This window comes from Ursus maritimus, unplaced genomic scaffold (genome assembly GCF_017311325.1).
Source record: "Ursus maritimus isolate PB19 unplaced genomic scaffold, ASM1731132v1 scaffold_16, whole genome shotgun sequence".
NCBI lineage: Eukaryota > Metazoa > Chordata > Mammalia > Carnivora > Ursidae > Ursus > Ursus maritimus.
The window spans coordinates 7,315,048-7,340,326 of record NW_024424008.1 but is presented as its reverse complement, the minus strand read 5'-3'; the positions used below and the strand labels follow the sequence as shown (position 1 = coordinate 7,340,326).

At 50.1% G+C, this 25,279-nt stretch overlaps 2 protein-coding genes across 2 annotated transcripts; one reads left to right on the top strand and one right to left on the bottom strand.

Annotated features, from left to right (window-relative positions):
• Window positions 1–399: 399 nt before the first annotated feature.
• LOC103678017 (transmembrane O-methyltransferase homolog) lies at window positions 400–22,583 on the bottom strand. The gene is given in 8 exon segments (XM_040630807.1): window positions 400–720; window positions 1,218–1,414; window positions 2,501–2,809; window positions 12,031–12,214; window positions 13,153–13,358; window positions 17,453–17,590; window positions 18,223–18,305; window positions 22,458–22,583. Coding segments are annotated over 6 exon segments (1,299 nt in total). The 5' UTR covers window positions 17,535–17,590; window positions 18,223–18,305; window positions 22,458–22,583.
• LAMTOR1 (late endosomal/lysosomal adaptor, MAPK and MTOR activator 1) lies at window positions 5,353–10,837 on the top strand. The gene is made up of 5 exons (XM_008707293.2): window positions 5,353–5,532; window positions 8,904–9,049; window positions 9,300–9,377; window positions 9,735–9,861; window positions 10,211–10,837. Exons 1-5 carry the CDS (start codon window positions 5,491–5,493, stop codon window positions 10,301–10,303), a joined length of 486 nt encoding a protein of 161 aa, XP_008705515.1. The 5' UTR covers window positions 5,353–5,490; the 3' UTR covers window positions 10,304–10,837.
• Window positions 22,584–25,279: the final 2,696 nt, after the last annotated feature.

Here is a 25,279-nt window from a genome sequence, read left to right as displayed (position 1 = left end):
GGAGGGCAGGCTTTCTGAGGCCCAGAGCTGGGAGGCCCCTGCGGCTCTTCCAGCCAGCTTCCTTGGTTTTAAGAAAGCAGATTAAATCTCAGAGCAGCACAAGGACTCCTTTGGAGTCACCCAGAAAATCAGTGATAGAGTTGGGATTGGGAGCTCAGGACTCTTGCCTATTAATCCATGACTCTCTGGAAGGAGAGGGGTCAGTGGGACCAAGCAATCTGACAGAACTTGATGTCTGAATCAGTGTGGAATGGGAGTAGGGCAAAGGTGGGAGGACAGCCTTCCCCCATCCTGAGCCCAGCATGTGTCAGGCCACAAGCAGGGAGGGGAGGGGATGTTCTGAGGTCCTTGTTAGGGTGGGGGTGGAGGGGGCAGCAGTATGCATCCTAGGGCTGGACCTCAGCCAGGCCCTGCATAGGTGAGCTGGGCTATGCCGTCCTTGATGGCAGGGAAGTCTGGGAGGCCAGTGTGGTGGAGGCGGCAGCGGTAGCGGCCACAGTTCTTGGCATACTGCAGGAAGCGAGGTGCACCAGGGAAGAGCACGTGGTCAGCCAACACAATGGCACCAGCTGGCAGCAGGGCATGGGCCTCCAGCAGCTGCAGGTCTCGCAGGTAACATCGGGGCCGGTGTGCCAGGAGCACCAAGTCTGCCCGACTCAGCTGGTACTGGGTTCGTAGGCGTGGGATCACCTCCTCTGAGCTACTCACGATGAGCTCCACCTGTGGGGGTGGGAGGAGCTGGAGGTGAGGGTGGAGGGACTGTTCTCCCACACCAGACTCCCACAGGATCTGGCTTTCTTTATGCCAGGTCCTGGCCTAGGTCCCCACGAGTGTTCTCACATTTCCTCTGTCCTGAGAACAGACCCAAGAGGTCAGCATCAGTATTGTGATTTCCATTCTGCCAGTGATGAAGCTGAGATTCAGAGAATAAATGCTTTGCCCAAGATCATAAAGCTCACAAGAGGTAGACTAAAGGTTTGGACCCAGATTTACTGGGCTCCAGAGACCTTCCTCTAACTGCTCCTTTGTCATCCAGCAGCAGATACAAGCAATGACTTGGAACAGGAGGACAGGAGTTCACACATCACCCAGGGTCACAGTCCCCTATGTGGAGTTGCTGCCTTCTCCTAGGTGGGATTTCCTCACTGAGGAGGCCTGGCTAGGGCAAGGCTGGGGGTGGAAGGGAAGAGACAAGGGTTGGGGAGGTGGGGGCTGACCGTGCGCTCGTCGAAGCCAGCCAGGCGGATGAGTTTTTCAACCACTGCTGCTGTGCGTGGGTCCCACTCCACAGTGAGAAGGCGGCCCCCGGGGGGCAGGGCACAGGCAATAAGCAATGTGGAGTACCCGCAGTGGGTGCCCAGCTCCAGCACGCAAGCAGGGGCCTTCTCCTCCACCAGCCGCATCAGAATCTGACCTGGGGGGAAGATGGCTGTTGCAGCAGATGTGGGAGACGGATTGCAGGGCCCCTGATAGAAAGGGATCTCAAATGCCCACCTGCCTCACTGCAACCCCCAACCAGCTGGGGTATTCTCTCTTGGACTACAATTCCAGCTGCCCCGCTGGTCCCCCTGCCCCTCCAGGCTTGCCTCCTTCACTCTCATCTTCATACTTGCCATTAGGCATCTTTCCAACAAACAGACCTGATCCTGTTCCTTGGTTCCTATGATCCTCAAGGCCTTTGAGATTGAACTTGACATCCTCAGCCTGACATTCAGGACCTTCTTAGACCTGATCCTACCCAACCTTTCCAGTTCTTCCCATCTGTAGCCTGTATCACAGCCCTCCCAAACACTGTGCCCAGAGTCAACCAAGTCAATGCTAGCCCATTCCATCACGCTGCATTGGTATATGTGGCCGGCTTTGCCCCTCCCCACCTGTCTTTATCTGCTTGGCCAAGTTGGAAGCACTTCTTCTAGGCCTGTGTAAGTGTTGTTTCCTCCAGGAGGGCTCAAGTAGAAACAACCACCAGGCTTCCGAGAGACCTTTGCTAGAACTTCCAGTTTCATTCCCCCTTGTTTTATTCATTGAATATCTTTCCAACCTTGGAATTTGAAAAATTTCTCCAGACTCTAAAAGCACTTGTGCCAGGAGCTAGGACTCAGACAAAGCCAGGCAACTACCCTGAATGGAATGTGGAAGCCTCCATAGTGGGGGTGGGGGAGATACTTAGCACAGGTAATTGTAAAGTTATGGGTTATGTGCTGAGATGGTTGTCCCCTTTGTATTATGTCCCCTTTGAGGCCAGCATCTGTGACTGATTCATCTGTGTGGCCTCTGCCTCCTTTTCCCACCCAGCACCTAGTACAGGCCTAGTACACAAGGGCGGCAATAAGTGTTTGCTAGATGAATGAATAACTTTGCCTAGCCCCCTCATTTTCAGAGGAGAAAAAAGAGACCCAGAGAGGATCAGGAACTTGCCCAATGCATCCAGTAGGCAGTGGCAGATCCCAGACCTTCCTTACCACCATGGGGGTGCTTCCTGGAGCAGAAGGCTACTGACCTTTGACAGGCCCCATGTGGCCCAGGTACTCGCAGTGGCTGCTCCAATGGTCCAGGGTGGTGAGGATGTGACTGGGGTCTCCAGGCAGGGCGTGGGTGAGCACATAGCTGAAGGCCCGCTCCTCAATCCGCAGTCCTGAAAGGCAGTCTCGGAGGCTCCGCAGCAAGACCATACGCACCAGCAGTCGGAAGTAATGCCGGTACCGCACCAGCAATGTCACCACCAGTGGCAGGAAGGCCAGTGCGATGGCGGGGGACATGGTCCCTGCCAGGGCCCTGGGGTGAAGGGAGACAGGGAGGGAAACCCACACCCACCATTGCTTGTGATTTGTATTATCCCTATATTTTACAACCCATAGCTCAGAAAGGCTGTCTTTTGTCCAGAGTCACACAGCAGAATTGGGATTTGAATCTGAATTGGTCTGATTCCAAGCCCATGTACTTTCAAGGACTTCATGCTAGTCTGTGTTCTGCACCCACCCCCAAACCACTTCTTCCAACTTCTGCCCCTTGGTCCTATTTTAACCTTCTTCCACCTGTTTCTCGTCATCTCTAGTCACCCCTCTGGACTGCTTTCTGCAGATCTCCTCTGAGATATTCTCTACCCTCCCTACCCTCTGCCTTGTCTTCTCTGACCCATTAATGTGGAGCAAAAGAGCACGGCTTTGTAGTCAGAAACCCCTTCAGGCCCTGTGTGCTGCCTCAGTAAAAGGCAATCAAAACTCTAGGATGAGATTTCTTCCCACCCCTCCATCTGGTCTTCCCTGAGGGTGGGAGGAGTCCTTGATTCTGTATCTCCTCTCCAGTCCTGTCTCCCCTCCCCAGCATTCGCCCTTTCTATTCTCTCTCAGAATTCCTTTTACAAGTGTGTACACACACAGCACACAGTCCCCCCACTTGAGCCTCTTCCAGGGCCCCTATGGAGGATAAATGCCTTCTCCTCCTGCGGGCCCTGGACCATCCTCCCTTTCCTCCAGATCTGCCCCTTGTGAGGCCCCTGGTGATGGTGGGAACTAAAAAGGAAAGTAAGAGTGTATAAATGGATGTGAGTAGGTGAGTGATAGTTTGAACTGGTGTGCTTGGGAACCCACACTAAAGAGCCCTGCTTACCTGGGTGAAGGCTCCTGTTTGGAGAAGATCAGAGCATAGGACAGGAGGGGGGGGGGTCCTTGGGGCCAGAGAACCCTGAGGCAGGCTGGACCTGTTCTCAATTATTGATGCAGAAGCTGCTGCTGTCACCGGAAACCTGCAGTTCAAGTTACTAGCTGCAGGAACAAGGTGGGGCTGACTCTTACCCTTCTGGAGCCCTGAAAAAATGTACAGAACTCCAGGGTCTTGATCTGAGGGGTAATAAGAGCTACTGGGTTTGGTGACCTCTCTTCTAACTCCTTGTATCAGGACACGGGACATGGTGTGAGCCAAGGTGATGGGAGGCTATAATTTACTCAGTTCAAAATTCAACTGACATTTTGTCTAAGCAAATGCCAGGGTGTGGGTCACAGAGGGGAGTCAGATCTTGTGCCCTTCTTCCAGGAAGTTTGGAGGAAGAGACTGATCCAGAAATGGAGAATAAAACATAATGCAGTGCTCCATGGACACAGGGACTTTGGGCTATTTTGTGAACCGCTATGTATCTAGACAAAACAATGTATGGCACAACACAGACACTCAGTAATTTTTTTTTAAGATTTTATTTATTCAACAGAGATAGAGACAGCCAGCGAGAGAGGGAACACAAGCATGGGGAGTGGGAGAGGAAGAAGCAGGCTCATAGCGGAGGAGCCTGATGTGGGGCTCGATCCCATAACGCCGGGATCACGCCCTGAGCCGAAGGCAGACGCTTAACCGCTGTGCCACCCAGGCGCCCCAGACACTCAGTAATTTTTGATTCGATAAATGAAGGAATCGACATGGGTAGGGATTAAGCACAGGGAGCTGGAGATGCCCAAATAATGGGATCGAAGATGGCAATCAGGAGATTACTGTTTGTAGTGAGGCTTGAAGACAGAAGACAGACCTGGTGGGGAGACAGTGTGCCAGACTACATGTGGGAAGTCCAGGAGGTCAGTCAGGAAACTGCAAATATTTTCTTATGGCTGATGAGGCATCACTCCAATCCCTGCACTACCACCACCATCACTACCAGCCCCCACGACCCAGATGCTGGAATGGGAGACAGGTGAGAGGCTCTGCAAGATCTTGAACGACAGACTTGGACCTGTGTTCAGCGTCCAAGAGAAGATATGGGATGGTTCTAAGAAAAGAGCATTGTGTGTTAGACTACTATGGTTGCTGCAAACAGACCGGCAAGATGGAAGAGAAACGCGTTAGGGCAAAGACTGTGAAGTGGCCTCTATCTCTTCCAGGCTTGAGCTCTGCTCTGCTTGGGTTTGTGCAGGAATAAGGGCTTTTCTTCCAGTAAGTCTCCGATCCCCAATCCAGGCTGAGAGCTCCGTTGGGCGCCACACTCTATGCGTCCCCCGACTGGGGGCTGGGCATCTGTGTCCAATGTTTGTACACAGAGACTTGTGTGCTCTAAGAGCGTCGGACCTCAATCCCACTCGCCCCTCGCATAGCATTTAAGAGCAAATCATGATGGCATTTGGTACAAGTTCGCTCACTGGCCCAGAAAGGCACCCTGGCAGCCACGCGACCATATAGTACGAGGACCTCTAGAGCCTGTGGAAGAAGTCTCGAGCTCCAAGACTGGGCTGAGGCTGAAGTCATGTGATTCGCCCCTCCCTGTCGTCGCATCACGTGTCTCGCGGTTTGTCAAGCGAGGTGAGGCTTCCCATTGGTTGGCTATGATCACGCGGTGGAGGCGGGGCCGGAAGCCGGGGTTGCAGCGGCAGCGGCCCTGCTCTGGGAAGGGATAGGCGGGGAGGCGGGTGGCTGCTTGCTGGATGCAGCCACGGGTCATGTGACCGGAAGGGCTCCCGACGGACGCCGTCCCTCCTCGGCGCGGCCTGAGTGCCCGGCCCGACCCCGGCCATGGGGTGCTGCTACAGCAGCGAGAACGAGGACTCGGACCAGGTGCGGCCGCGGCGGGCGAGGCTCGGGAATGAGGGTTGAGAGACTGGGTCGTGGGGCCCAGAAGAAAACCTGCAGAAGAGCGGGAATGCGGGGCTCATATAGTACGGAGGCCGGGAGGGGACAGATTACAGAGGGGACGTCCGGCCGGGATCCTACCCCTGTTAAAGCCCCAGCTTTCTCTACAGTCTCCGCATTGGGGTGTGCAGGCGGACGACTGTCCCGCTCGCTCCCACCCCTTTCATCTTATCCTACCCTTAAACTTTTATAGCTTTAGGATCCTCAGTCTAGGTCTCTGGGAAACACTGTCTTTCCAGCTTCCTGTGCTTTTTCTGCGCTTGTATGAGCGGGCTTTGTGAATCCATTCTAGAGACGGGTAAGCCGAGGCTCAGAGTTCGTTTGTCCTGACGTAAATCAGGAATTTGTGTATGCTGTCAGCCCCTGGGGTTGGAGAAGGAAGGTCACTGCTGGTTTGGGGTCAGAGAAGGCCTCTGGAAGTAGGTGGCATTTGAGTTGACCAGTGAAGAATTTAATAGAGACAATGAGGACATCGAGACGTGTGGGAAGTTGTTTGGGAAGCTACAAAGTGGGTTTCCGCCTTGGCTGGATTGTATTAGAGAGACGGGATGGGGAGCTCAGTTTGGCCTGCCTCAGTGCAGTTTTTGCTTGGGGCTTGAAGGTTCCTTCAGCAAGAGGGGTGCCTGTCCTGGGAATTTGACTGTAGATCTGATCCTGTTGCACAACGGATTAGGCTGAGAAACCTGTGCAGTTTTAAATTCTCCCTCTTCCCCTTGGTGCATTCTCACTTCTCCCCACACCTTAAACCCTGCCTGCCTGCTTGATCTCCTTTTAGGAGTGGGGAGACCTTCCTGAGGATGAAGTCTCAAGCTCTTGGCCACTCACCTTTTTGATTGTCTCTAAGCCTGGATTGTACATTTCAACACGTTCTAGACAAAGACACGATGGAAAGATTTCAGCAAGTAGCTCACAGTCTGGTGGGGAAGATGGTCACAGAAATGGATTCTGTTACTGGTATTTGGGAAGTAGGTCCTTCCCCAGTGACTCACATGAACCTATTTTGGATTAAGGACTTAAGATTAGGAAAATGCATTTGTATGAGTGGCTCCTGGGTCTCATTAATTTCCCAAACACTCAATGAACACATACTCTTATTTCTTATGCTTTATGTTAGGCATACCTCCTGCCCACTACCCCTCACTTCATCCCAGACTCCTAGAGAAGACAGTATTCCTGCCTACTGGGAAAACTGTGGCATAGTTGAAAATTGTCCACAAAAGAGTAATACAGACCCTTGCAAGGAATGAGTCAAGAAGGGTTAGTGCCTTCTAAGAAAGGATACCAGCTTCTTGTTGGGAGAACTGGGCTTGCTGCTCTCCTGAATTGCAGCTGCTTGACAGGCTCTTACTTCTGTTTCTAACCCCTAGAATGGTGCTTGATCACTGTTGGGTGATTTAAGGCTTCATGTGGCAAAAGTCTCTGCCATATCATTCACTATTTCAGAGTCCCCCTCTCAGTTCTTGGACACGCCCCTTTCCCACTCTCATCTCTGCTCCTTTATTTTAATTAAAACATTGTATGACTCATTTTTCAAGGGCCTTTATAGTTCTTTCATTTGATTTTTGCCAAACGTTGGTCATATAGGCACAGGTTATGTATTTAAAGGCAAGAAAAAGTTCAGAGAGACTAAGTGACTTAGCCAAGGATACAGAGCTGAGTAGGGCCTTAGCTGTGGTGTCTTGATACCAAGCCATGTGCTTTATCCATTGGGCCAAGCTGTCTCTTTCAGCTGTGCCCATAGACCAGGTGGCTAGTCATGGGCAGGCCACATATATGTGTGTGTGCTACGGTAGACAGTGAAATCCTGACTCCTGGGTTGACACTGACTCAGGGACAGACCTTGGTGTGAAAAACCTCCTCCACGCTGCGTTTGGCCTTTTGGGGGTGGGGCGACGTTATTTGTCCATGCTGATGTGGGTAGCCTGGCCTCTTCTGGGAGTCTAGGTCTCAGGAAAACAACCTTGTTCTTGAAGAACCCCTGATGGGGGGGGGAAACTGCCCCATCCTGCAGGAAGATCTGTCTCAAGTAGGGCTGGGGGAAGGATGACATACAGGAAGCAAACTCAGGGTTCATTATGGAGCCAGCTTTCCTTTGAGATAGTTAGGTCTTTGGCAAGCATTTTGTTTTTCTAGACCTTTAATACTGAGCCTGTGTTTTAAGGAGGAGGGGCTGTGTCGAGGAGTTGGGAGGTGATAGGGCAGAATCCCACAGCTCCTGTCTCATGGTTTTGGGAACTGGGAACACTTGGGCAACCTAGGCTTGAGAAGGAAGAGTATTGTGAAAAGGCTGGGCCTGCCTAGGGTGGGGCAGGCAGGCAGGGGGAAGTGGCCCTCTGTAAGGAGCGTCGCCGCGAGCCCACAGTGGGAATGTCTGTGGTAGGAACTGAGAGCGGCCTGGAGTGGAGCACTGGTGGTCTGGCACTGCAGGTTGTGAGTCAGCAATAGGCAGGATGGGCCCCTTGTCCTTGGCTTTGTCCTGGGCACCCTTGCTCTTCACAGCTTGGATAGATACCCAGCAGGTTTGCTTACCCAATTTGTAGCTGACACAGAGCCAGCAGGGATTCGCGGCGGATGGGCTCAAGGCAGGGTCGTACCCAGAGAGATTGCAGTAGATAAGGACGAGGAGAAATACACACAGAATTGTGAGGGACCAGGGAGACTTGGTCTGGCCCCAGGTTAGTTCTGGGGCTTGTGATTGTCAGCACAGGCTAGCAGTAACAGGACTACTGAAAACGAGCAAAAGCACAATACTAGAGGTGTGGTGGCGTGGTGACCAAGGGAGCAGCTCCACTGTCAGGTTGGGCTTCATCAGCTGCACCAAGTTTGGTTCTGGGAGTCGTATACAAAGAGAGCATCAGAGGAGAGTGAACACCTGAGATTATAAGGGACCTGCCCTCAAGAAGGGGGCACACTGGGACTGTGTGACCCAGAGGCTGGGACTCCTGCCCCGACATTATACGAGGAATAGAATTGTCTGGGGGATCAGGAGTGCCATTCTTAGGCCCTTGACCTGCATCAGCTCTAGAGCTGTTACTGAATACATGCTTTGTGCCTTTGTCCATCTTTTCAGGGCCTCTAGCACTGCTTGGTTCCACTTTGATTCGTCCCAGACCACCAGCTCAGCTGAGCTCCCAGGGGCAGGCAGGATTGAGCCTTAGCTGACATTCCATACACTTAGCCACTTATGATATTTTTTGGTGCTTAAAGTTCAGAGCTGGGCTGAGAGAGGAGCCCAGGAAAGGCAGGTGTTGGACTAAAGGCTCCAGGGCTGACTTCTCCCCCACGGCCTCTCCTAGGACCGAGAGGAACGGAAGCTGCTGCTGGACCCTAGCAGCCCCCCTACCAAAGCCCTCAATGGAGCTGAGCCCAACTATCACAGCCTGCCTCCCACTCGCACAGATGAGCAGGCCCTGCTCTCCTCCATCCTTGCTAAGACAGCCAGGTGAGCACCACAGGACCAAGCCTGGGCAGAGCTTCTCCATCCATGTTAAAGGATGGGATAGAGGGACTGGGCCCAGGACATGGGGGATGGGAAAAAGTCAGTGGCAAGAGGTGCCTCTGGGCCCAGCCCTGCTCCAGTGGGCAGGCAGGGACACTGGTGTCAGATAGCCCTGGAGTTGGCACTTGGCAGTGAATCCTGTGTGTCCCTCTTGAAGCACCTGTCATGTTCCCTCTGCCTCCTCTCCCCAAAGCAACATCATTGACGTGTCTGCCGCGGACTCCCAGGGCATGGAGCAGCATGAGTACATGGACCGGGCAAGGCAGTACAGGTGAGACCTGGCCAGCTTCGGCCACCCCCCCACCCCAGCTACTTGGGCTCCTCTCTGCCCCTCCTTCCCTTACCTAGCTTTGGAGCCTGAGCCCCAGTCCAGGCTTGTTGTTCGGGTGCAGCCCCGGAGACTGACAACAGATCTCTCCGGTACCCCAGCAGATGTTCATGTCAGCCCTGTTTGCCCTGTGGCCCTCAAGGGTGCGGAGGCTGAGGGAGGTGGGCCTGGAGCGAGTTTGTGGTGAGCGGAGGTGCCCATCACCCTGCTTCTCTGGCCCGAGGGAGCGAGGCTTGCCGGGGCTGGGCTGCGCGGAGCAGACCGGCCTGACCGCCCACCCCCATCCGTCCTCTTGGCCAGCACCCGTTTGGCTGTGCTGAGCAGCAGCCTGACCCACTGGAAGAAGCTGCCGCCGCTGCCGTCTCTCACCAGTCAGCCCCACCAAGTGCTGGCCAGCGAGCCCATCCCCTTCTCCGACTTGCAGCAGGTGAGCCACCCCTGGGCCCGCCCCTGCCTGCCCTTCCCTCACGGCCCCGGCTGTGGCAGAGGGTTCACCCTCTCTGTCTCAGAGGCGGTAGGGAAATGGAGTTAGGGAGCTTGGTAGCTCGAGTGCCCCATTCACTCTCACCTCTCATACTTTGTATCTTCTCCTTTCCACCTTTATTCTCTTTCTCCCCTTTGTTCTTTGCCATCTTTCCCGTCCCTGCCTTTCTCTTCGGCTTCCTGTCCCCCACTGTCCCCTCCTCTCTCGCCACCCAATCCCTCTCCCCGGCTTTCCGGATCTCCCTTCTCACTGCCTCTCTCTCTTCCTTTCGTCCCTGGCCCCTCTGTCTCAGGTCTCCAGGATAGCTGCTTATGCCTACAGTGCACTTTCTCAGATCCGAGTGGACGCAAAAGAGGAGCTGGTTGTACAGTTTGGGATCCCATGAAGAGAGGGATCCTCGGACAGCTCTTCTCCTCTCTTCACCCCGTCTCCACCCTGCCTCCCCTGGCCCCCAGCCTCACTGCGGCTCACAACAGTACCCTAACCTGCTACTAATCACAGAGAAGAGCGTGGAGGAGGAGAAGAGTGAGGCTGGAAGCCTGAGCAAGTGAGGACGGAGCAAGGGAGGGCAGAACCATTTGGGACTGGCATTCAAAGCCCTGGCCAGGGAAGGGGTGGGGATCAAAGGTTAGGGCCTAGTAGGTCTTCACTGTCACTGGGAAGGTGGAGGTACCACTGTGAGGGTGATCCCTAGGGGGCCTGTGGAGGCGCCCTTCCCACCCTTTCTCTTGGCCTCACCCCTGTCCCCCTCTCCCCAATTTGGTGCTCACATGCACCTTACTAGGGTTTGTGACCAGGGTCTGGGCGAGCTTGAATTTGAATGAATTGAGTTTGTATTTCTAGCACCCTGGGTTTTTACATGTTTGGGGTCTTGGGGTTTTGTTTTGGTTTGTCGCCCTCGATAAAGGAAGTGTATTCATCTGTGTGCTGGTTGCAGCCCCTCTGTCCTGATCACCACCCTAGTACTACTGGTCTGTGAGCAGTGAGATGGGGGAGGGGCACGGAGGGGCATGTCTTCCAGGAGCATTGAGAGGAATCCAGGAGATAAGGGTTCAGGGTTCCCAGGTCTTAGCTGGAACTTGGCCTGGGCTAACCTCAGATTGGATGAGACTGCTTGTCCCTTCTCCAGTGATGGGAATACTGTCAAAGCTGAACAAACTTGAATCCGAGGCAGCTGTCACTGTTGGGGCCCCTGCCTCAGGTTCAGTGGAATTACCAGCAAGCCCAGGGTCGGGGGGTAAAGGCAGTCCAAGGATACTTGATATGGAGACAGCAAGCCACTGTTTTCAAGCAGAAGATTCTTTTTATCAAATGAAATCTCAAGCAGAACACCAGCATATAAAACTACTCTGATCTGATTGAAGTGGGGGGGGGATTCAGAGATCACAGCCTATCATCTTCTCTGAGGCATCTCCACAGAAACTTAGAGCTCTGTGAAGCAGCTCTAACCCCAGGAGTATCTGAATTGAAGAGTAAAAAAAAGGGCCCAGAGAGATTAGGTAAGTTTCTCAAGGCCATACAGTAAACCAGGTCCCCTGCGTTCCAGGCCAATAGGCCTTTCCCTCCACTGCCTCCCTCTTTCGGCGAAGTAGGATTGGAGCTACTGACAATTGCCTGAGTCAGACGACGTTTTTACGTGGCACAGATGACTTCACATCTGCTCAACTGCTCAGATCGTTTATTGTTAAACCAAACTGACCATCCTCGGGCCTTTAGGACTGCTGGTGCCCTGGGAACAACCTCAGAGTGCATTCTGCTTGATCCGGACCTTCTTGGGCTTGATGTTCATGCGTTTCCACACTTCAGCTGTGGCACGGTCTGCTTTGGTGACTCCACTGAAGTCGAATGTGGTGATACGTGGCAGGGTGCACAGCACATATTGCCTGTGGGGAAGACTTGGGGTGGGGGCCAGCCCCCCACTAGAACCTCCTTCCCCCTCCACCAGTTGCTGCTATCTCCCCTAACTGCAAGGAATGGAGGGACCTAAGTATAATTTGGAGGGGACAGTTTCCCCTGATGGAGTGTAAGACATGCCTAAAGGTCTCCAGTCCCTTCTCTGTCCCAGCTTCGCAGCACAATGGTGTTGGATTTCTTCTCTCCCCCCTCCTTTCCATAGGGGAGCCCAGCTTCAGGGCCAGGGCACTTACCTATACCCCTTCTCTTCCTCTATGGGGTTCCCATGGAGTGTCAAGCTCCGGAGCCGCGGGAGGACAGCCAGCTTGTTGACCTCTCCCAGGCGCTGGATGCTGTTGCCATGGAGATAGAGTACACTGAGGTTGAAGAAAGTTGTCAGGACCTGTTGGGGGAAGGAAACCGAAAGCCAGGATGGACAGGGCCCTGGATCTGTGCTCAGGACTGACTTGTGGGCAAAGAAGGAAGAGTTTGGGAAACAACTTGCTTTCCAGTCTACGCCACCCCCCTGCAAGCCATTCTGGATAACTCTGACCTACTTTTCATTTAACTCCAGAGGGGTACAGGGGTATCACATTGACATAGAGCTGTGATCTGAGGGGCGGGAGGTATCAGCCTGGGGCCCAGCACAGCCACTAACTTGCCAGATGACTGGGCTCTCCTGCTTACCCCTGAGCCTCAGTTGCCCCTACACTGAAGACTGTTTTAGCTTTGGTGATCTAAGATTCTTCCACAATAGGGGACAGGGATAGAGAGCATCACACTAGGTACAGAAGAGAAGCTTTCAAAATAGTTAAATTGAGATCACTGCAACCTGGGTAACAGTTTCCAACTCCTGCTCTGGCTGCTTTTTCCCTCTGATAGGGATCCTGGACAAGAAAGGGTCAGTTGTGTTTATTTCTTAAAACTTGAGTCTGAGTTCATGGAAAATAAGCGCTGTACTTTACCTACCTCTTACACGGAAGAACTCAGCACAGGGCACAGTGGGTGCCTGATAACAAAAGCTGTTATGTTACTCCAGCCTGCTACGTGCCAGTTGGCTTTCATAATTCTCATTTAATCGTCACAAAACCTTTTATGTTTTGTGGGGGCCCATGCTCCCCATTTTTCAGACAGGGAGGCTGAGATTTTGAAAGGTTGGATATCTTGCCCAGAGTCCCACAGTAAGAGACAAACCTAGGATTTGAACCGACGTCTGTCTGAGCCCACAGCCACGTACTGCCTCACTACTTCCTGGTTGATGGGTGGGAGGGAGAGAGGCCAGGGGCTGGACAAGGTGGCGTCAGGCCCACCCTGACTGGCCGCTTAGGGCTGGGGACTCACAGGGTCAATGGAAGTCAGGTCGTTGAAGGACAGGTCGATCCAGGCCAGGTTCTCCGGATGCTCCAGCAGCAGTGACACCACATGGCTGAAGTCTCTCAGGTCATTGAGGACATTGTTGTTCAGCCACAGGGCCTGGGTCAGTGACTTCCCGGACTTTGAGTGCCTTAGCGGTCGTAGCCCTGTCCGTGGCTCCTCGCTCGTCAGGTCTGAGGGGACAAAGTGAGATGTGGGTTATCATCTTTGCTTTTCTCTCTTAGGGGTGGGAAGGGACAGAGCTGGGAGGATTTATAGCCTAAGCTCTAGCTGGAGGGGCTGGCAGGACCATAGCCTCATGCTTGAGTCTAGTGTGACTCTACCCACTGTCAGTTCAGGACCCCGTCACACAGGCCCCAGGAGTCCAAGTAAACTTGGACTAAGGGTCAAAGACTTCCCACCCCAAATTCTTGGTTTGAGTCACATAGTCCTCTCACGTCTGTCATATCATTGGGTTCTCTATACACCACCCCTGTTGGGGGCGGGGGAGGCAAAGTCACTCCCACGTTACGGAAACTAAGAACTAGAATCATCAGGCTTGAACCAAGATGATTATAGCACAAAATCTAGAATTATCCTCTGGTAGGGCTGTAGCATTCCCTTCCGTACAACACCCTCTGACGTCCTCTCTCTCGCATTACTGCTGAGCAACTGTGAACGTGCCAGATATTGGATGTATAGTGGTAAACAAAACGGGAGATGGTCTGTGCCAAGCTCTGGATGAGTAACGGGGCAGGGATGAAGCAGATGTTTGTGCCTCGGAGGAGCTCACACAGGCAGGATGAAAACAAACTGGCAATGTGATAGCGACGGAATCATGAAGGACTCCTAGCTTAGTCTGGGAACTCAGGGAAGTTGAAACCTGAGATGGAGCTCAGTGGATTAGGAGACCTTAACCAAGCAGAGGGTGGAACCACACAAGCAGAGGCGTAGAGGTGTGAAATGGCGTGTATGCGTGCACTGCACGAGGGGTGGCAAGCAGGAAAAAGCCAAGGAGCCTTGAGTGCCAGGCAGGGTATTTTGGGCTTTATTCTGTAGGTGATGGGAAGTCACTGGAGGGTTTAAGCAAAGGAGATGATCTAAATCTTTCATTGCAGAAAGATCATTCTGAAGCTTTAGCGTGGAGATGGATTAAAGAGAGTGAGTGGGACTGGAAGACAGCGGGGCTCTTTCAGTCATCCAAGCAAGACATGAGAGGGAGAGAAAATCAGCATGACTTCACGGTTGACTGGATGTAAGGGTAAAAGAATAATCAAGGGTGGTGCCCAGTTTCTTGTTTAGGGGACTGATAAGGAATTAGAAAAAGACAAACCAGGGTTGGAAAGGTGAGGAGTTCAGGCTTAGCCTTGGTGTGTGTCTGAGGTTCCTGTAACAAAAAGGTGGAGAAGCCAAGCAGGCAGTTGGATATGAAGCTCTGAAGCTCAGGAGTCAGACGAGAATCATTAGCATAGAAGGCTACAAGTTAGAGAAATAGAGGAGATTCTACTTGGAGAGTGAGAGTAGAGAGGAGGGACAAGGAGGAAGGGAAGTCTATTATTATAATGAGTAATGAGGAAAAGACAGGGAGGGAGAACCACAAGAAGATAATTTTATAGATGCTCAGGGAGTCCATAGTTTATAGGAGTCAATTTCAGGGAAATAAGGACTGAAAAGTAATTTTGGCAACTCAAGCCCCTGGTGACCTCGGTGAAGCCTGTTCCAATGGGCCTGGGGACAGAAGCTAGATTGGACTGAGTTCAAGAGTGAACAGAAGGGTAAGGAAATCTAAGCAGGTAGCGTAAACAACACCCTCAGAACGTTTGGCCAAGGAGGAGAAAGGATAGGGAAAACAGGGATGTTAACAAACCATCTGTGTAGACCCCCACACACTTTTTGACAGATGAGGTGGAGAGAGGATGGGCCCTGCCCGGACTCATAGTGGCAGAGCCAGAACCAGATACGAGCTATGGCTGAAGGGACTGTATTTTTCCTCTTGCCCCTAAGCCTCTCATTACATGTCTAAAGCTGCCTGCGGGGAAGGAAGTGTTGAGGATTTGCTGAAGCTGCCCAGCTGTCTTCACTCCCCTCAGCTCTTACTGGACACACTTCCTCTCTCCCACCTCCACCCAGTGTTCACTTCCTCTCCTCAGCTGCAGGTCAGGCAGCGTCCACCAGGTGGCCCTCTGCCTCAGTGCCGGAGTGAGCACGATCCACAGTCCGGCCCGAGGCTGGGGGGAGGTGGCAGAAGGGCACGGGAGCAGAGTACTCCAGCTCATAAATAAACTCCTAATCCTCCCCCCCACCCCCACATATCCTGAGAACCCCCAATGAAATGACACAGCTGAGTAAAAGTTAGGTTTAAAACAAACCCACAGATAGATTAGCACCCAGCCTGGTGAGGCAGCAGCTTGGGGAATGCCGCTAAGCATGGGCGGATCTCCGGCTCAGGAGTAGCCACTGGTGGGGCTGTGTTGCCTGAAACTTGAGGCTCCCATCCGGGCGGCCGGTATCAAGAATGGAATGGGGTATCCCATTGCTGCGGGTTCTTGTTCCCTTCAGACTCCACCAGGGTACTGCGTTGCTTGAGGATCTGTTGAAGCTGTTCAGAGTAGGCCAAGGCAGGTCTGGGCAATGGACCACAGAGATCAGTGCCCAAAGAACTGGGAAGTGTTTAGCCCCAGGAAGACCGGAGAAAATGTGATCCCGTCTTCATATCTCTGGGGGGTTGCCACACAGCTTTTCCATGTGTCCCTAGAGGGTGGGCGTTATTTTGATAATAACTCCCTCACATCATCCCTCACCCTATAATGGAAGGGGTTGGTAAGTGTGTCTCGTAGTGGACTCCCTTAACACTGGGTTCATGAGCAGAAGTTAGGGGACTATGGGTTGGATATGGTCTAAAGTCCCTGCCATTTCAGAATCTATAATCCATCAACTGATTACTTTAGCAAATAGTCTATCAAGTACCCCCAGACTCTTTCCACAAGTGCTGGGGAAACTGAGGGGACTGGCCTTTAGGGCTTGGTTGTGCTTCTCCTGTTCCCCTCCTTACAAGACACAGCAAGGAGCACCATGCCTGCCTGGCATGTATATATAGACGTGTGCTTCCTAAATGGTACGTGCTCAGTAAATATTTCACCAGTGAATGAAGGAGAGGGCATCTGTTTGGGCCATGGTTTGTGCTGCGGAGTTACCCGTGGTTGTAGATTGTTACTCCCCTCATTTTGAAGGTTCCACAGAGTGCAAAGCTCTATTTCCCTGCTCAGAGCTGGGAATTCCTGGGGTAGGCAGGAGCCTCACTTCCCTCATCTGTCACCTCAGCTGTCTTGTACAGGACCATTACAGCTAAAACCCTTGTGAAACAGACTACATCAATCAGAAGGATGCTGTGCACGGTAAATAAAGATCATAGTAGGTGGGTGTGTGCTCCTGGGAGAATAGGAGTTACCACTGTGGCTGGTGCAAACCCAGTAGTATCCCAAACTCAAGCCAGGGCTAGTACCTCCTGGATAACTATTTGTCTTCTTCCTGAGCTTAAAAGTAGCCACCAGTTGCCTATGAGAGAAAAGCAAAGCCAGATCCCGGGTCTAGTATATGTGGATACCAGCATGTGTTCTGTAAGAGCAGGAGTACTGTGCATTTATGAGAAGCCAGACAGCAAAAGCCAGGGACAGAACTTCCTTGGGAAGAAGCATATTCCTCTGAGAATATGATACTGCTAAGAGCCACCCTCTGTCCCTTCCTGAAGAGTATTTACAAAGACACTGGATAATAAAATGGGAATGAGCGTGGGCAGTGCTAGAACCTGCAAAAATTGTGGGTGATGATGGAATAAACTTGGATAGGACTGGAATGAGTATAAGATATTTATCAATAAATATTTAAACCGGAAACATGTCAGTTGTTAATAATGAGGCCCTGCATGCTTTACCAGTGATCAGAATAGGCTTGTGTCCTCAGAGGAGATAGAGTTCTGCCTGTGTTTTCATTCATTTCTTCCTCTCTTCAGGTAAAAACAGGAGAATAAAACCATTGGCTGATAAACTGGTTTCCCAGTTTTCTTCCACCTGACTTTACTGCTGTAGCCTGGATTCTTTTGAAGATGATCAATTACCCCTTCCACTCCTGCCACCTCCTTACCCCCTACTCCTCTCAAAAAACAACAAAAAAATCTGCAAGCACACGGGGAGACTCTTTTTAGGCTCTTAAGCAGAAGACTGGTATCTCCCTAGGGACCGTACCCAGCCTGTTGCCATGGTGAGTGGAGTGCTGTGCTCTGTGGGCTGACCTTGGATCACGTGGATGCTTCGGAAGGAGTAGTCAAGAGGGGGCTCTTGCACCGAAGTGTTCATATAGTCCTGTTTGCTCATAGCTCAGGCCATCATTTGTCAGGTGTAAGCATTGGCCCTGGGAGTCCGGGTTCAGCCTGGGGGCGATAGAGAAGGGCTGGTGTTCCAGGTACAAGGGGCTTAGGCTTCCAGGTATCCCCAGAGCCCTGCACCCTTACTTTCTACCCTCCACCACTCCAGGCTTGCTTGGCTGCATTTCTGTTTTAAGATAGTAATCACCATTCCTTGCATTTGTAGGGTATTTCCTACTTCTCAGAGCACCTTTACATCCCTTAGAGCTCATTGATAGTTTTAACACCCATTTCTACTTTCCACACAAAGAAACGAGACCCCAGGGTGAAAGCACTTGCCCAGAGTTAAGCCAATGAGTCAGTGTGGGCTGCAATCATAGACTCCTGAATCCTACTCTGAGGCCCTTTGTGCCACGCCACAGTAGTTACCATGGAGGCTGTCTTGGTACCTATACTCCCGTGACATCAACTGGACTATTCTATTGCTTAACAACCCCCTGAGGGCCTGCATTGGATCTGGTGTCTGACAGCCCTTTGCCAGTCTGACCCAGCTGGGGATTTGCTACCTTCTCTGCTCAGCTTGTCTGTCAGCCCCATTTCCTTTCCGTCCAAAGACTCTACTTTCAGCCACATCCCGAATGTACTCCTACGTATATAAGCACATACACATAAAACCAGAGTCTACCTCACTCACTCACCTGTCACCAATGCCTGAAACTCCACCATTAGGGATTCATTCCTTTGGGTTCAGGGATTGTTCCCTGTTAAAATGGAAATACCCCTGAGAGGGGTGAACACAATGTTATCAGTCATTTACAACGTGGTGTGATTTGTCTTATCAGATCCTTTCCAATTTTTTAGCTCAAGTAAAGCAGAGAAATTTTCAAGAGACTGGGGAAAGCCACGAGAATACTACTCACCTGGGAAGAAGAAAGCTGAAAACACACTTTACCAAGGGGTTTTGTATGTGACAGATACAAACAAAAGACACACAGACTGACAAGGACATGTCCCAGTCAACCTCCTCTTCCTCACTTCATCCACTGCTGTCACCTCCTTTGCTCACTACTTCACCTGCTTTCCAAAAGGATTTGAGGTAGTTTATAACAATACACTCATAAAACAGGATAATTTATAGAACGGAGCTGTCCAACTGAAATATAATGAACTCTGCAAAGGCAAGCCATATGTATAATTTTTTCACATATGTTACTTAAAATTTTCTAGTAGCCATAAAAAGAAAAGTCAAAGGAAACAGGTAAAGCTTAATATATTTTATTTAACCCAATATATCCAAAATAATATTCAACATATAATTGCTATTAGTAATTGAGATACTTGATACATCCCAGTTTGGACAAGCTACCTGTCAAGTGCTCAACAGCCACAGGTGACTAGTGGCTACCAGACCGACGGGGCAGATGTAGGAAATGGAAACATGGAAGAGAAAGATCAGAAGGCAGACTAAAGGAAGAGAAAGACCTGTACCATGGAATTAAGAACTGGCCTATGTTATCTCTGAAATTCCTGACAGCCACAGTAAAAAGTGAAACCTTAGGATATGCAGTTCTCATTTGATTCAAAGAAGCAAATAGATTATATGCAGAAAATGAAATCCACACATTTTCTTAAAATGAATTTCTCTTAAAAATCATGGACCTGATAGTTTATAATTCAGCTTAAGCTGAATACAGTTCGAGTAATTTCCTTTTCTGGTGATTTAACGTGTAGAGGAATGGAAAGTGAATGTCTTCCTCTCAAAAAGCAGCAGTCTCAACTGAGCTTTGTGGAAGTGCCACCCTGAGTCACTTCACAGTTGAATTCTCTGTCAAATCAGGACTGGGCTGGTGAGCACAGATTGTTGGTTAGGGAGACCTGCATCTTTTAGGTATCAAATATACAGACAACAAAGAACACAGGCTTTTCCGGAAATAGAGGAACCTGGCTGTGTTCTCACCTAGACAGAGCAGCTCACTCCACTAGAGCTCCTACAACAGGTTTGATGCCTTTAAGCAAGACTGGATACTTTTCTCAAAGTCCTGTGTTGGGACCCCAGAGTTCTGTACCACTGGACACGGATTTTAGCCTAAAATATTTAAGGGCAGAATTTACCATTAGTTTCCTTGACCATCAGAGAACCTAACTCAGTGCAGTTCCTAAGAACTTCGGACTTTGTGTCATCCCAGCTCCTGATGCATTTTTCTGGATGAGTTAGTATTAAGAATGGAACCCCCCCGTAGTTAGATAAATTTGCCAGTTGGAAACAGTTGTTACTCTTCTCCATTTAAATAGTAGCCCAGGCTGTGAGCTAGCACTGTGTCTTATTCATCATCTGACACAGAACCTGGCTTACAACAGGCACTCAAGAAATGTTTGTGGGAGGAATGAATGAGAAACTGCCAAATACAAGCCTTTCTGTTTTGCTAGTGTTGATGGTAAGCTGCTCTTTCTAACAATTGGCTCCCAGGTTCAGCTATTTCAGTCCACACCTCATTCACAGTAAGCAACTCAATTCAATTCTGCAAACATTTATGGAGTGCCTGCTGCCCTGTGCCTGACCAGAAGGAATGAAGCCAAGATAACAAATAATAGAACCCTGTCTGTCATAGCACAGAAAGGCCTGCTAGGCTTCCATTTATTGTGGCAAACCAGCCTGCATCCAGTTCTAAGACACAGCTGCCGGCTTAGTGAATCTGCTCGTTTTAATACTCAGGCCTAGTGTACCCTCTTTGATGAAGCCTGTCTTTCTGGATAAAATTGATCAATGTGTTCTGTGGTAGATTGATTCCCTTGATTATTCCTCTTCCTGGTCTCCCAGGTATCTCTTTTGCCCTATAACTCTGTAGTTCCACTCTGATGCTGGGCTCAGTCGTGTGACTTGCTTTGGCCAATGGGATGTTGGTGAACATGAAGCAAACAGAAAGCTTAAAGAGAGGGCTTGCCCTCTTGCTCTTTGCCTGTGCCAAGAGAAAATGGCTACCCTACTAGAGGGATGTGAGAAACATGTGCAGGCGAGATACTTGCAGAGAGTTAGTGTTTCCAGCTGAGGCCATCATAGACTAGCCAATAGCCAGCCTGCACCAAGTCAAGTTCAGGATAGTTGCAGGTGCCTGCAGGCGCATGAATGAGCCCAACCGAGACCAGAAGAAACATATGGCTGACTTAGAGACTCGGAAGCAATAATAAATACTTTTTAAGTCACTATGATTTTGAATGGTTTGTTAACCAATACATGCCCCTACTGTACTTTGAACAAAATTTTATCACAGACTGTTTCCTCATCTGTAAAAGGGAGACAAACCTATCTTGAGAGCTATCGTATGTCCTGCAGCAGGTGCTAATAGTAATACACCGAAGCAGTTGTATAAGTTGTATTCTCTGTACTCATTTATTCTCCCCCCCCTTTTTTTAGATTTATTGAGAGAGAGGGCTCTCACATGTGAGTGTGGGGAGGGGCAGAGGGAGAGACCCCCTCAGTGGGGAGTCTGACGTGGGGTTTAATCCCATGGCCCTGAGATCATGACCTGAACTGAAATCAAGAGTCAGATGCTTAACCAACTGAGACACTCAGGCAAACCCCAACCCCCCCCTCCCCCATCTTAAAGTAGGCTCTATGCCCGGTAGGGGGCTTGAACTCATGACCCTGAGATCAAGAGTGGCACACTCTACTGACTGAACCAGCGAGGTACCCCTGTACTCACCCTTTTTTAGTAACTGCAGACTATTGAATAGAATTTATGTGTATCCTACCTTATTAAGTTAATGTAACTTTAACCAATCCACATTGATGAAAATTTGTTTTCTGTTTTTGGAAATTACTAACAATTGGAATTTGATTTATTGTTAGCCTACTTCTTCTGTCTCTCAGGTAAATAGCAATATGATGGCACAGGAAGCCTTGAGGAGTAATCAGATGAGATCTGATAGGAGACTGAATGGCCTGGCCTAGAGAGGGTTTCTGTTTATGGGCTACAGGTGGAAGAAAAATCAAAGAATGTCAAGAAAAGTTGGCCGCATATAATCTACTGTATTCTGGGAGGTTATATTCTCAGCTGCCACAGGGAAGCTTAAGATTCAACCTAGCTGCTGTCCTGGGCAGTTTAACTACTCCTTGGAACAAGTCCTTAAGCTAGACAGGCTGTAAACTCGTTAGTGACTTGGCTGGAAGTTAGCGAACTGGGGTATGGTCCTAAGCTGTTACTGACTTGGTATGTGGCCTTGGGCACGTCGCTGCTCCTCTTTGGGTTTCAGTTTTCCAATCTGTAAAAGGGGGATAAATATCCTTGACTCAACAAAACTCAAACGAGAGACTGAATGTGAAGGTGCTGTGCTAAGTTGCCAAATGTAATCTGTCATGAAGACTGTAAAAGGAATCAGACTCTAACCACAGAGCTAGGAGAAGCGGACCATAGGGGAGGTGTAGGGAGAAGAGGTAATTTAGGGGCAGGACCCCTAATGAGTGTGTGTGGGCAGATGCTGCTGACTCTGAGGAGGCTGTACCCTGACAACTTCCTGCTTGAAAGAGACAAGTCAAGCCCCATACATCTACAGTATTAGAGCCCGTGATTTACTCTAATTCTACTCCCACGTCTTGAAGAGGTCTCAGTTCATCATCAGAGGAAAAAACAATCCATTTTCTGAGTGTTTCAGACCTCCCACTGTCAGGGATTTGAGGCATCCGTTTTAGTGCGTCCCAGGTTTGTGATAGGAGATGTTCTTAAACGCCCCCAAATCCGTGTGGTTATGTATCTCGTCGCCCTTCCCTGCCCTCCCCCGGTCTATTCCGTATGGATGTTGTGTCTTGTTCATTGTGACAGGGGGTAAGAGGGTGTGCGGGGGGGTTCTCAGGTCCCCGAGAGGGAAATTCCTTAATCTCTCCATAGAGAGCGAATAGTCCCCTAGAACGAATTTCCTGTTTTCCCGCCCGACTCACCCGCAGTTGCTTTCCCTCCAGCCTCGGCGTCCCACTACCTCAGGGTTACTCAGCGTAACTCCATGGTAACTACCTTCACCACCGCATCCCGGCTACACACCGAAAGTGCTGCCGCGATGCCTACCGGGAGCTGTAGTTCGCCAGGGGCGGGGCTCCAAAGCCGCGGGGTGTGCTGGGATTTGTAGTTTTCTTTGCTCTCAAGTCCAGGCCGGGTCCGGAAATAGCGACACCCCTTCTCTCTTCCCAGTGGTCCTCACACTTCCTTTTCCCGGGTCCTCAAGCGTGCCCTTGCGTGAGACTCCAACCGACCGGGGCCAATCAGAGGGTGGCGCGAGGGGGCGGGGCCATAGTTTAAACTAATTGTGCGCTCACAGCGCTGGCGCGAGCTCGCACCAAAGACGATCCTGTGGAAGCGTGAGGCGGAGCGGGAGCGCGCGGCCAGGTAACCGGCGCGGGCCCGCGGCTGGCGTTCAGTCTGGGCGCCCGCAGGGATGTCCGGGCCTAAAGGGGGTGCTGGAGAGGCGGGTGCGAGCGGAAGGCCTCCTTCATAATCTACTCTGGGGAGAATCTATCGGGGGTAAGGTTTGAGAGGAGGGGGGCATTCGCGGGGGGGAGGTGCCGGCGTGCCTAGGGGGAGGGTCTGTTTGGGGGCGTGTCCGTGGAATTCTGTCTACGACCGGGGTGGGGGGGGCAGTTAGTGCGTGTTCCTGAAATGCTTGCAATCCAGAAGTCCCAGGGAAGTCTCCGCCTATTATTGTTAACAATAGCAGTAGTAGTACTAGTAGTAAACATTTTCCGAGCACCGGCTACGTTTCAGACATTGTGCCACACCCTTTACATGGATCATTTTTTAAATATTCCTAATTGTCCTATTATTACAGGTGGGGAAAAACGGAGGTATTTTATAATGTGTACTTGGTCAGGATTACATAGCTAGTGCATGGTTGGCTTAAATAAGGGGGGGTAAGGGACTGTGTGGGGGTGCGCGTTGTCTTGGACGAGCCACCTAATTGATTTTGAGCCTCACTTTCCATACGTGAACAATGAACTTACCTGCCTTACCTACTTCTTGGGGTTGTTCTGAGAGTCAAATCAGTTAAGTTGTTTCATGGAAGCATCTTGGAATGTACAAATATATGACTGTAAGTTACTGTGTGAAGGTTGTGGGTGGGAAAGAGCGTTAACTGGCTTGATGCTGCCTCCTCTGGGTGTCCTCCCTCGCCTATGCCCCAGGGGAGTGCTTCTCATCTGGTATTGGAAGAGTGTGTGCATGTTTGCCCTTCTAGGTAGAGACGGTGTCTTTTGTCCCCGTATCCTGATGCCTAGGCAGGTATGAGTGAAACATGTCGTGTCTATTAACGTGTGCTTTGAAATGAATGAGCTTTCGTGGACTGAAAGGAAATAGGAGCCTGGCTTTCCCATATTCATTTAGTGGCTTTTGAACCTCTGTATTCTTTTTGCCTGGAATCGCACTGCCTTCTAAAAACGTGATATTTACTTGCTTTAATCCATGTTTCCCTTTCTCTGGTGTGTGTTGTTACTTCCAAAGTTCTGGAATGTCAAGTGTGTTACTCTGTGATGGGCAGAAACCTTGGTGATAAGGGAATTGTGGCTACCTTGTGGAGGTCTTTACTGCTGTGAATATATGGGAACCCAGAGGGAACATTCAGACCGAGTAATGTAGCTTTTCATCCGCAGGGATGAGTGTATTTGTTCCCTCCCTCTCTGTTCCTGTATGGTTCTCTTTGTAGAGGAAGAAGCTCATAATTCTCTGTAAAATCTTCCAAAGTACTCTTTTCTTGGCCCAAGTTCAAGCAAATGAAGACTAATTGTAATGCCTGATTCTTAATCTAATGCCAAAGGTGTACTCCCCAAAGCTAGAAGATCTTACCTGAAAGCTCATATAAAAAACGTTTCTATTTAGAATGTTCCTTTTTATTTATGAAATATGGAAGTGAGAAGAATGCCTTAGAACTAGTACCTGAGTTCTAGAACAGTTAGGATGGGGGGGGAGCCCTGCCACAGGTGGCTAAACAGCTGATTGGGGGGAATGTTTTGACAGCTGTGTCTAATTGATAGGTGTTAACCCTGTGGTCAGTAAGTATGTTGGGGGTCGTTTATTTCAGTCTTTTACCCAGTGTTATACTAAACGTAGCAAAAGGTGTTGTCCGAAATTAAAATGAGCACTTCCAATGATGAGACTGCTCCCAAAGGCAGTCCATTTCAATGTTGAAGAATTCTAAGTAATAATAATTGTTCTTGTATTCTAACAGTATAAAGTTTTGTGCTGTCAGTGATTAATTTCATTTTACCCTTATATACTTACTGTTTGGTTTTTTTCACCATTCTTTCTTGCATTTTATTCCTTTTGTGTTAAATAGATGAATATATCCTTCAGCTGTTTTCTTCAGTGGGGGTCAGTTAGTGGTAAACACTCTGTGTGGAAACATCTTTATTTCCTCTTCAGTATTGATAGTTTAGCTGGGTACTGAGCTTCCAATTCTTTTCTCTCAGCACTTTGAAAATGTTATTTCACTGAAATTCTGGCTTTTTGTTGTTACTCTGAGAACTGTGCTCTCAATTTAACTATCATTTTGTTGTAGGTAACCTACATTTTTCTCTGGTTGTTTTGAAGATCTTATTGTTTGTGTTCTACAGTTTCATTACATGGTGTGGATTTAATTGTATCCTACTGGAAGCTTATAGTGATTCCTCAATCTAAGATTTCATACTTTGCATAAATTATGTAAAAATTCACAGTCATTCCCCTTTTTAAATAGTGCCTCTCCCAGATCCCATATTTAACTTATGTTGGACTTTTT

Excerpts from the sequence above, each read along its gene's own strand:
- LAMTOR1 (XM_008707293.2), top strand. The coding sequence starts at position 5,491 with ATGGGGTGCTGCTACAGCAGCGAGAACGAGGACTCGGACCAG. Across the intron at positions 9,050-9,299 it reads ATCCTTGCTAAGACAGCCAG|CAACATCATTGACGTGTCTG; the intron begins GTGAGCACCACA and ends CTCTCCCCAAAG. Across the intron at positions 9,862-10,210 it reads CCTTCTCCGACTTGCAGCAG|GTCTCCAGGATAGCTGCTTA; the intron begins GTGAGCCACCCC and ends CCTCTGTCTCAG.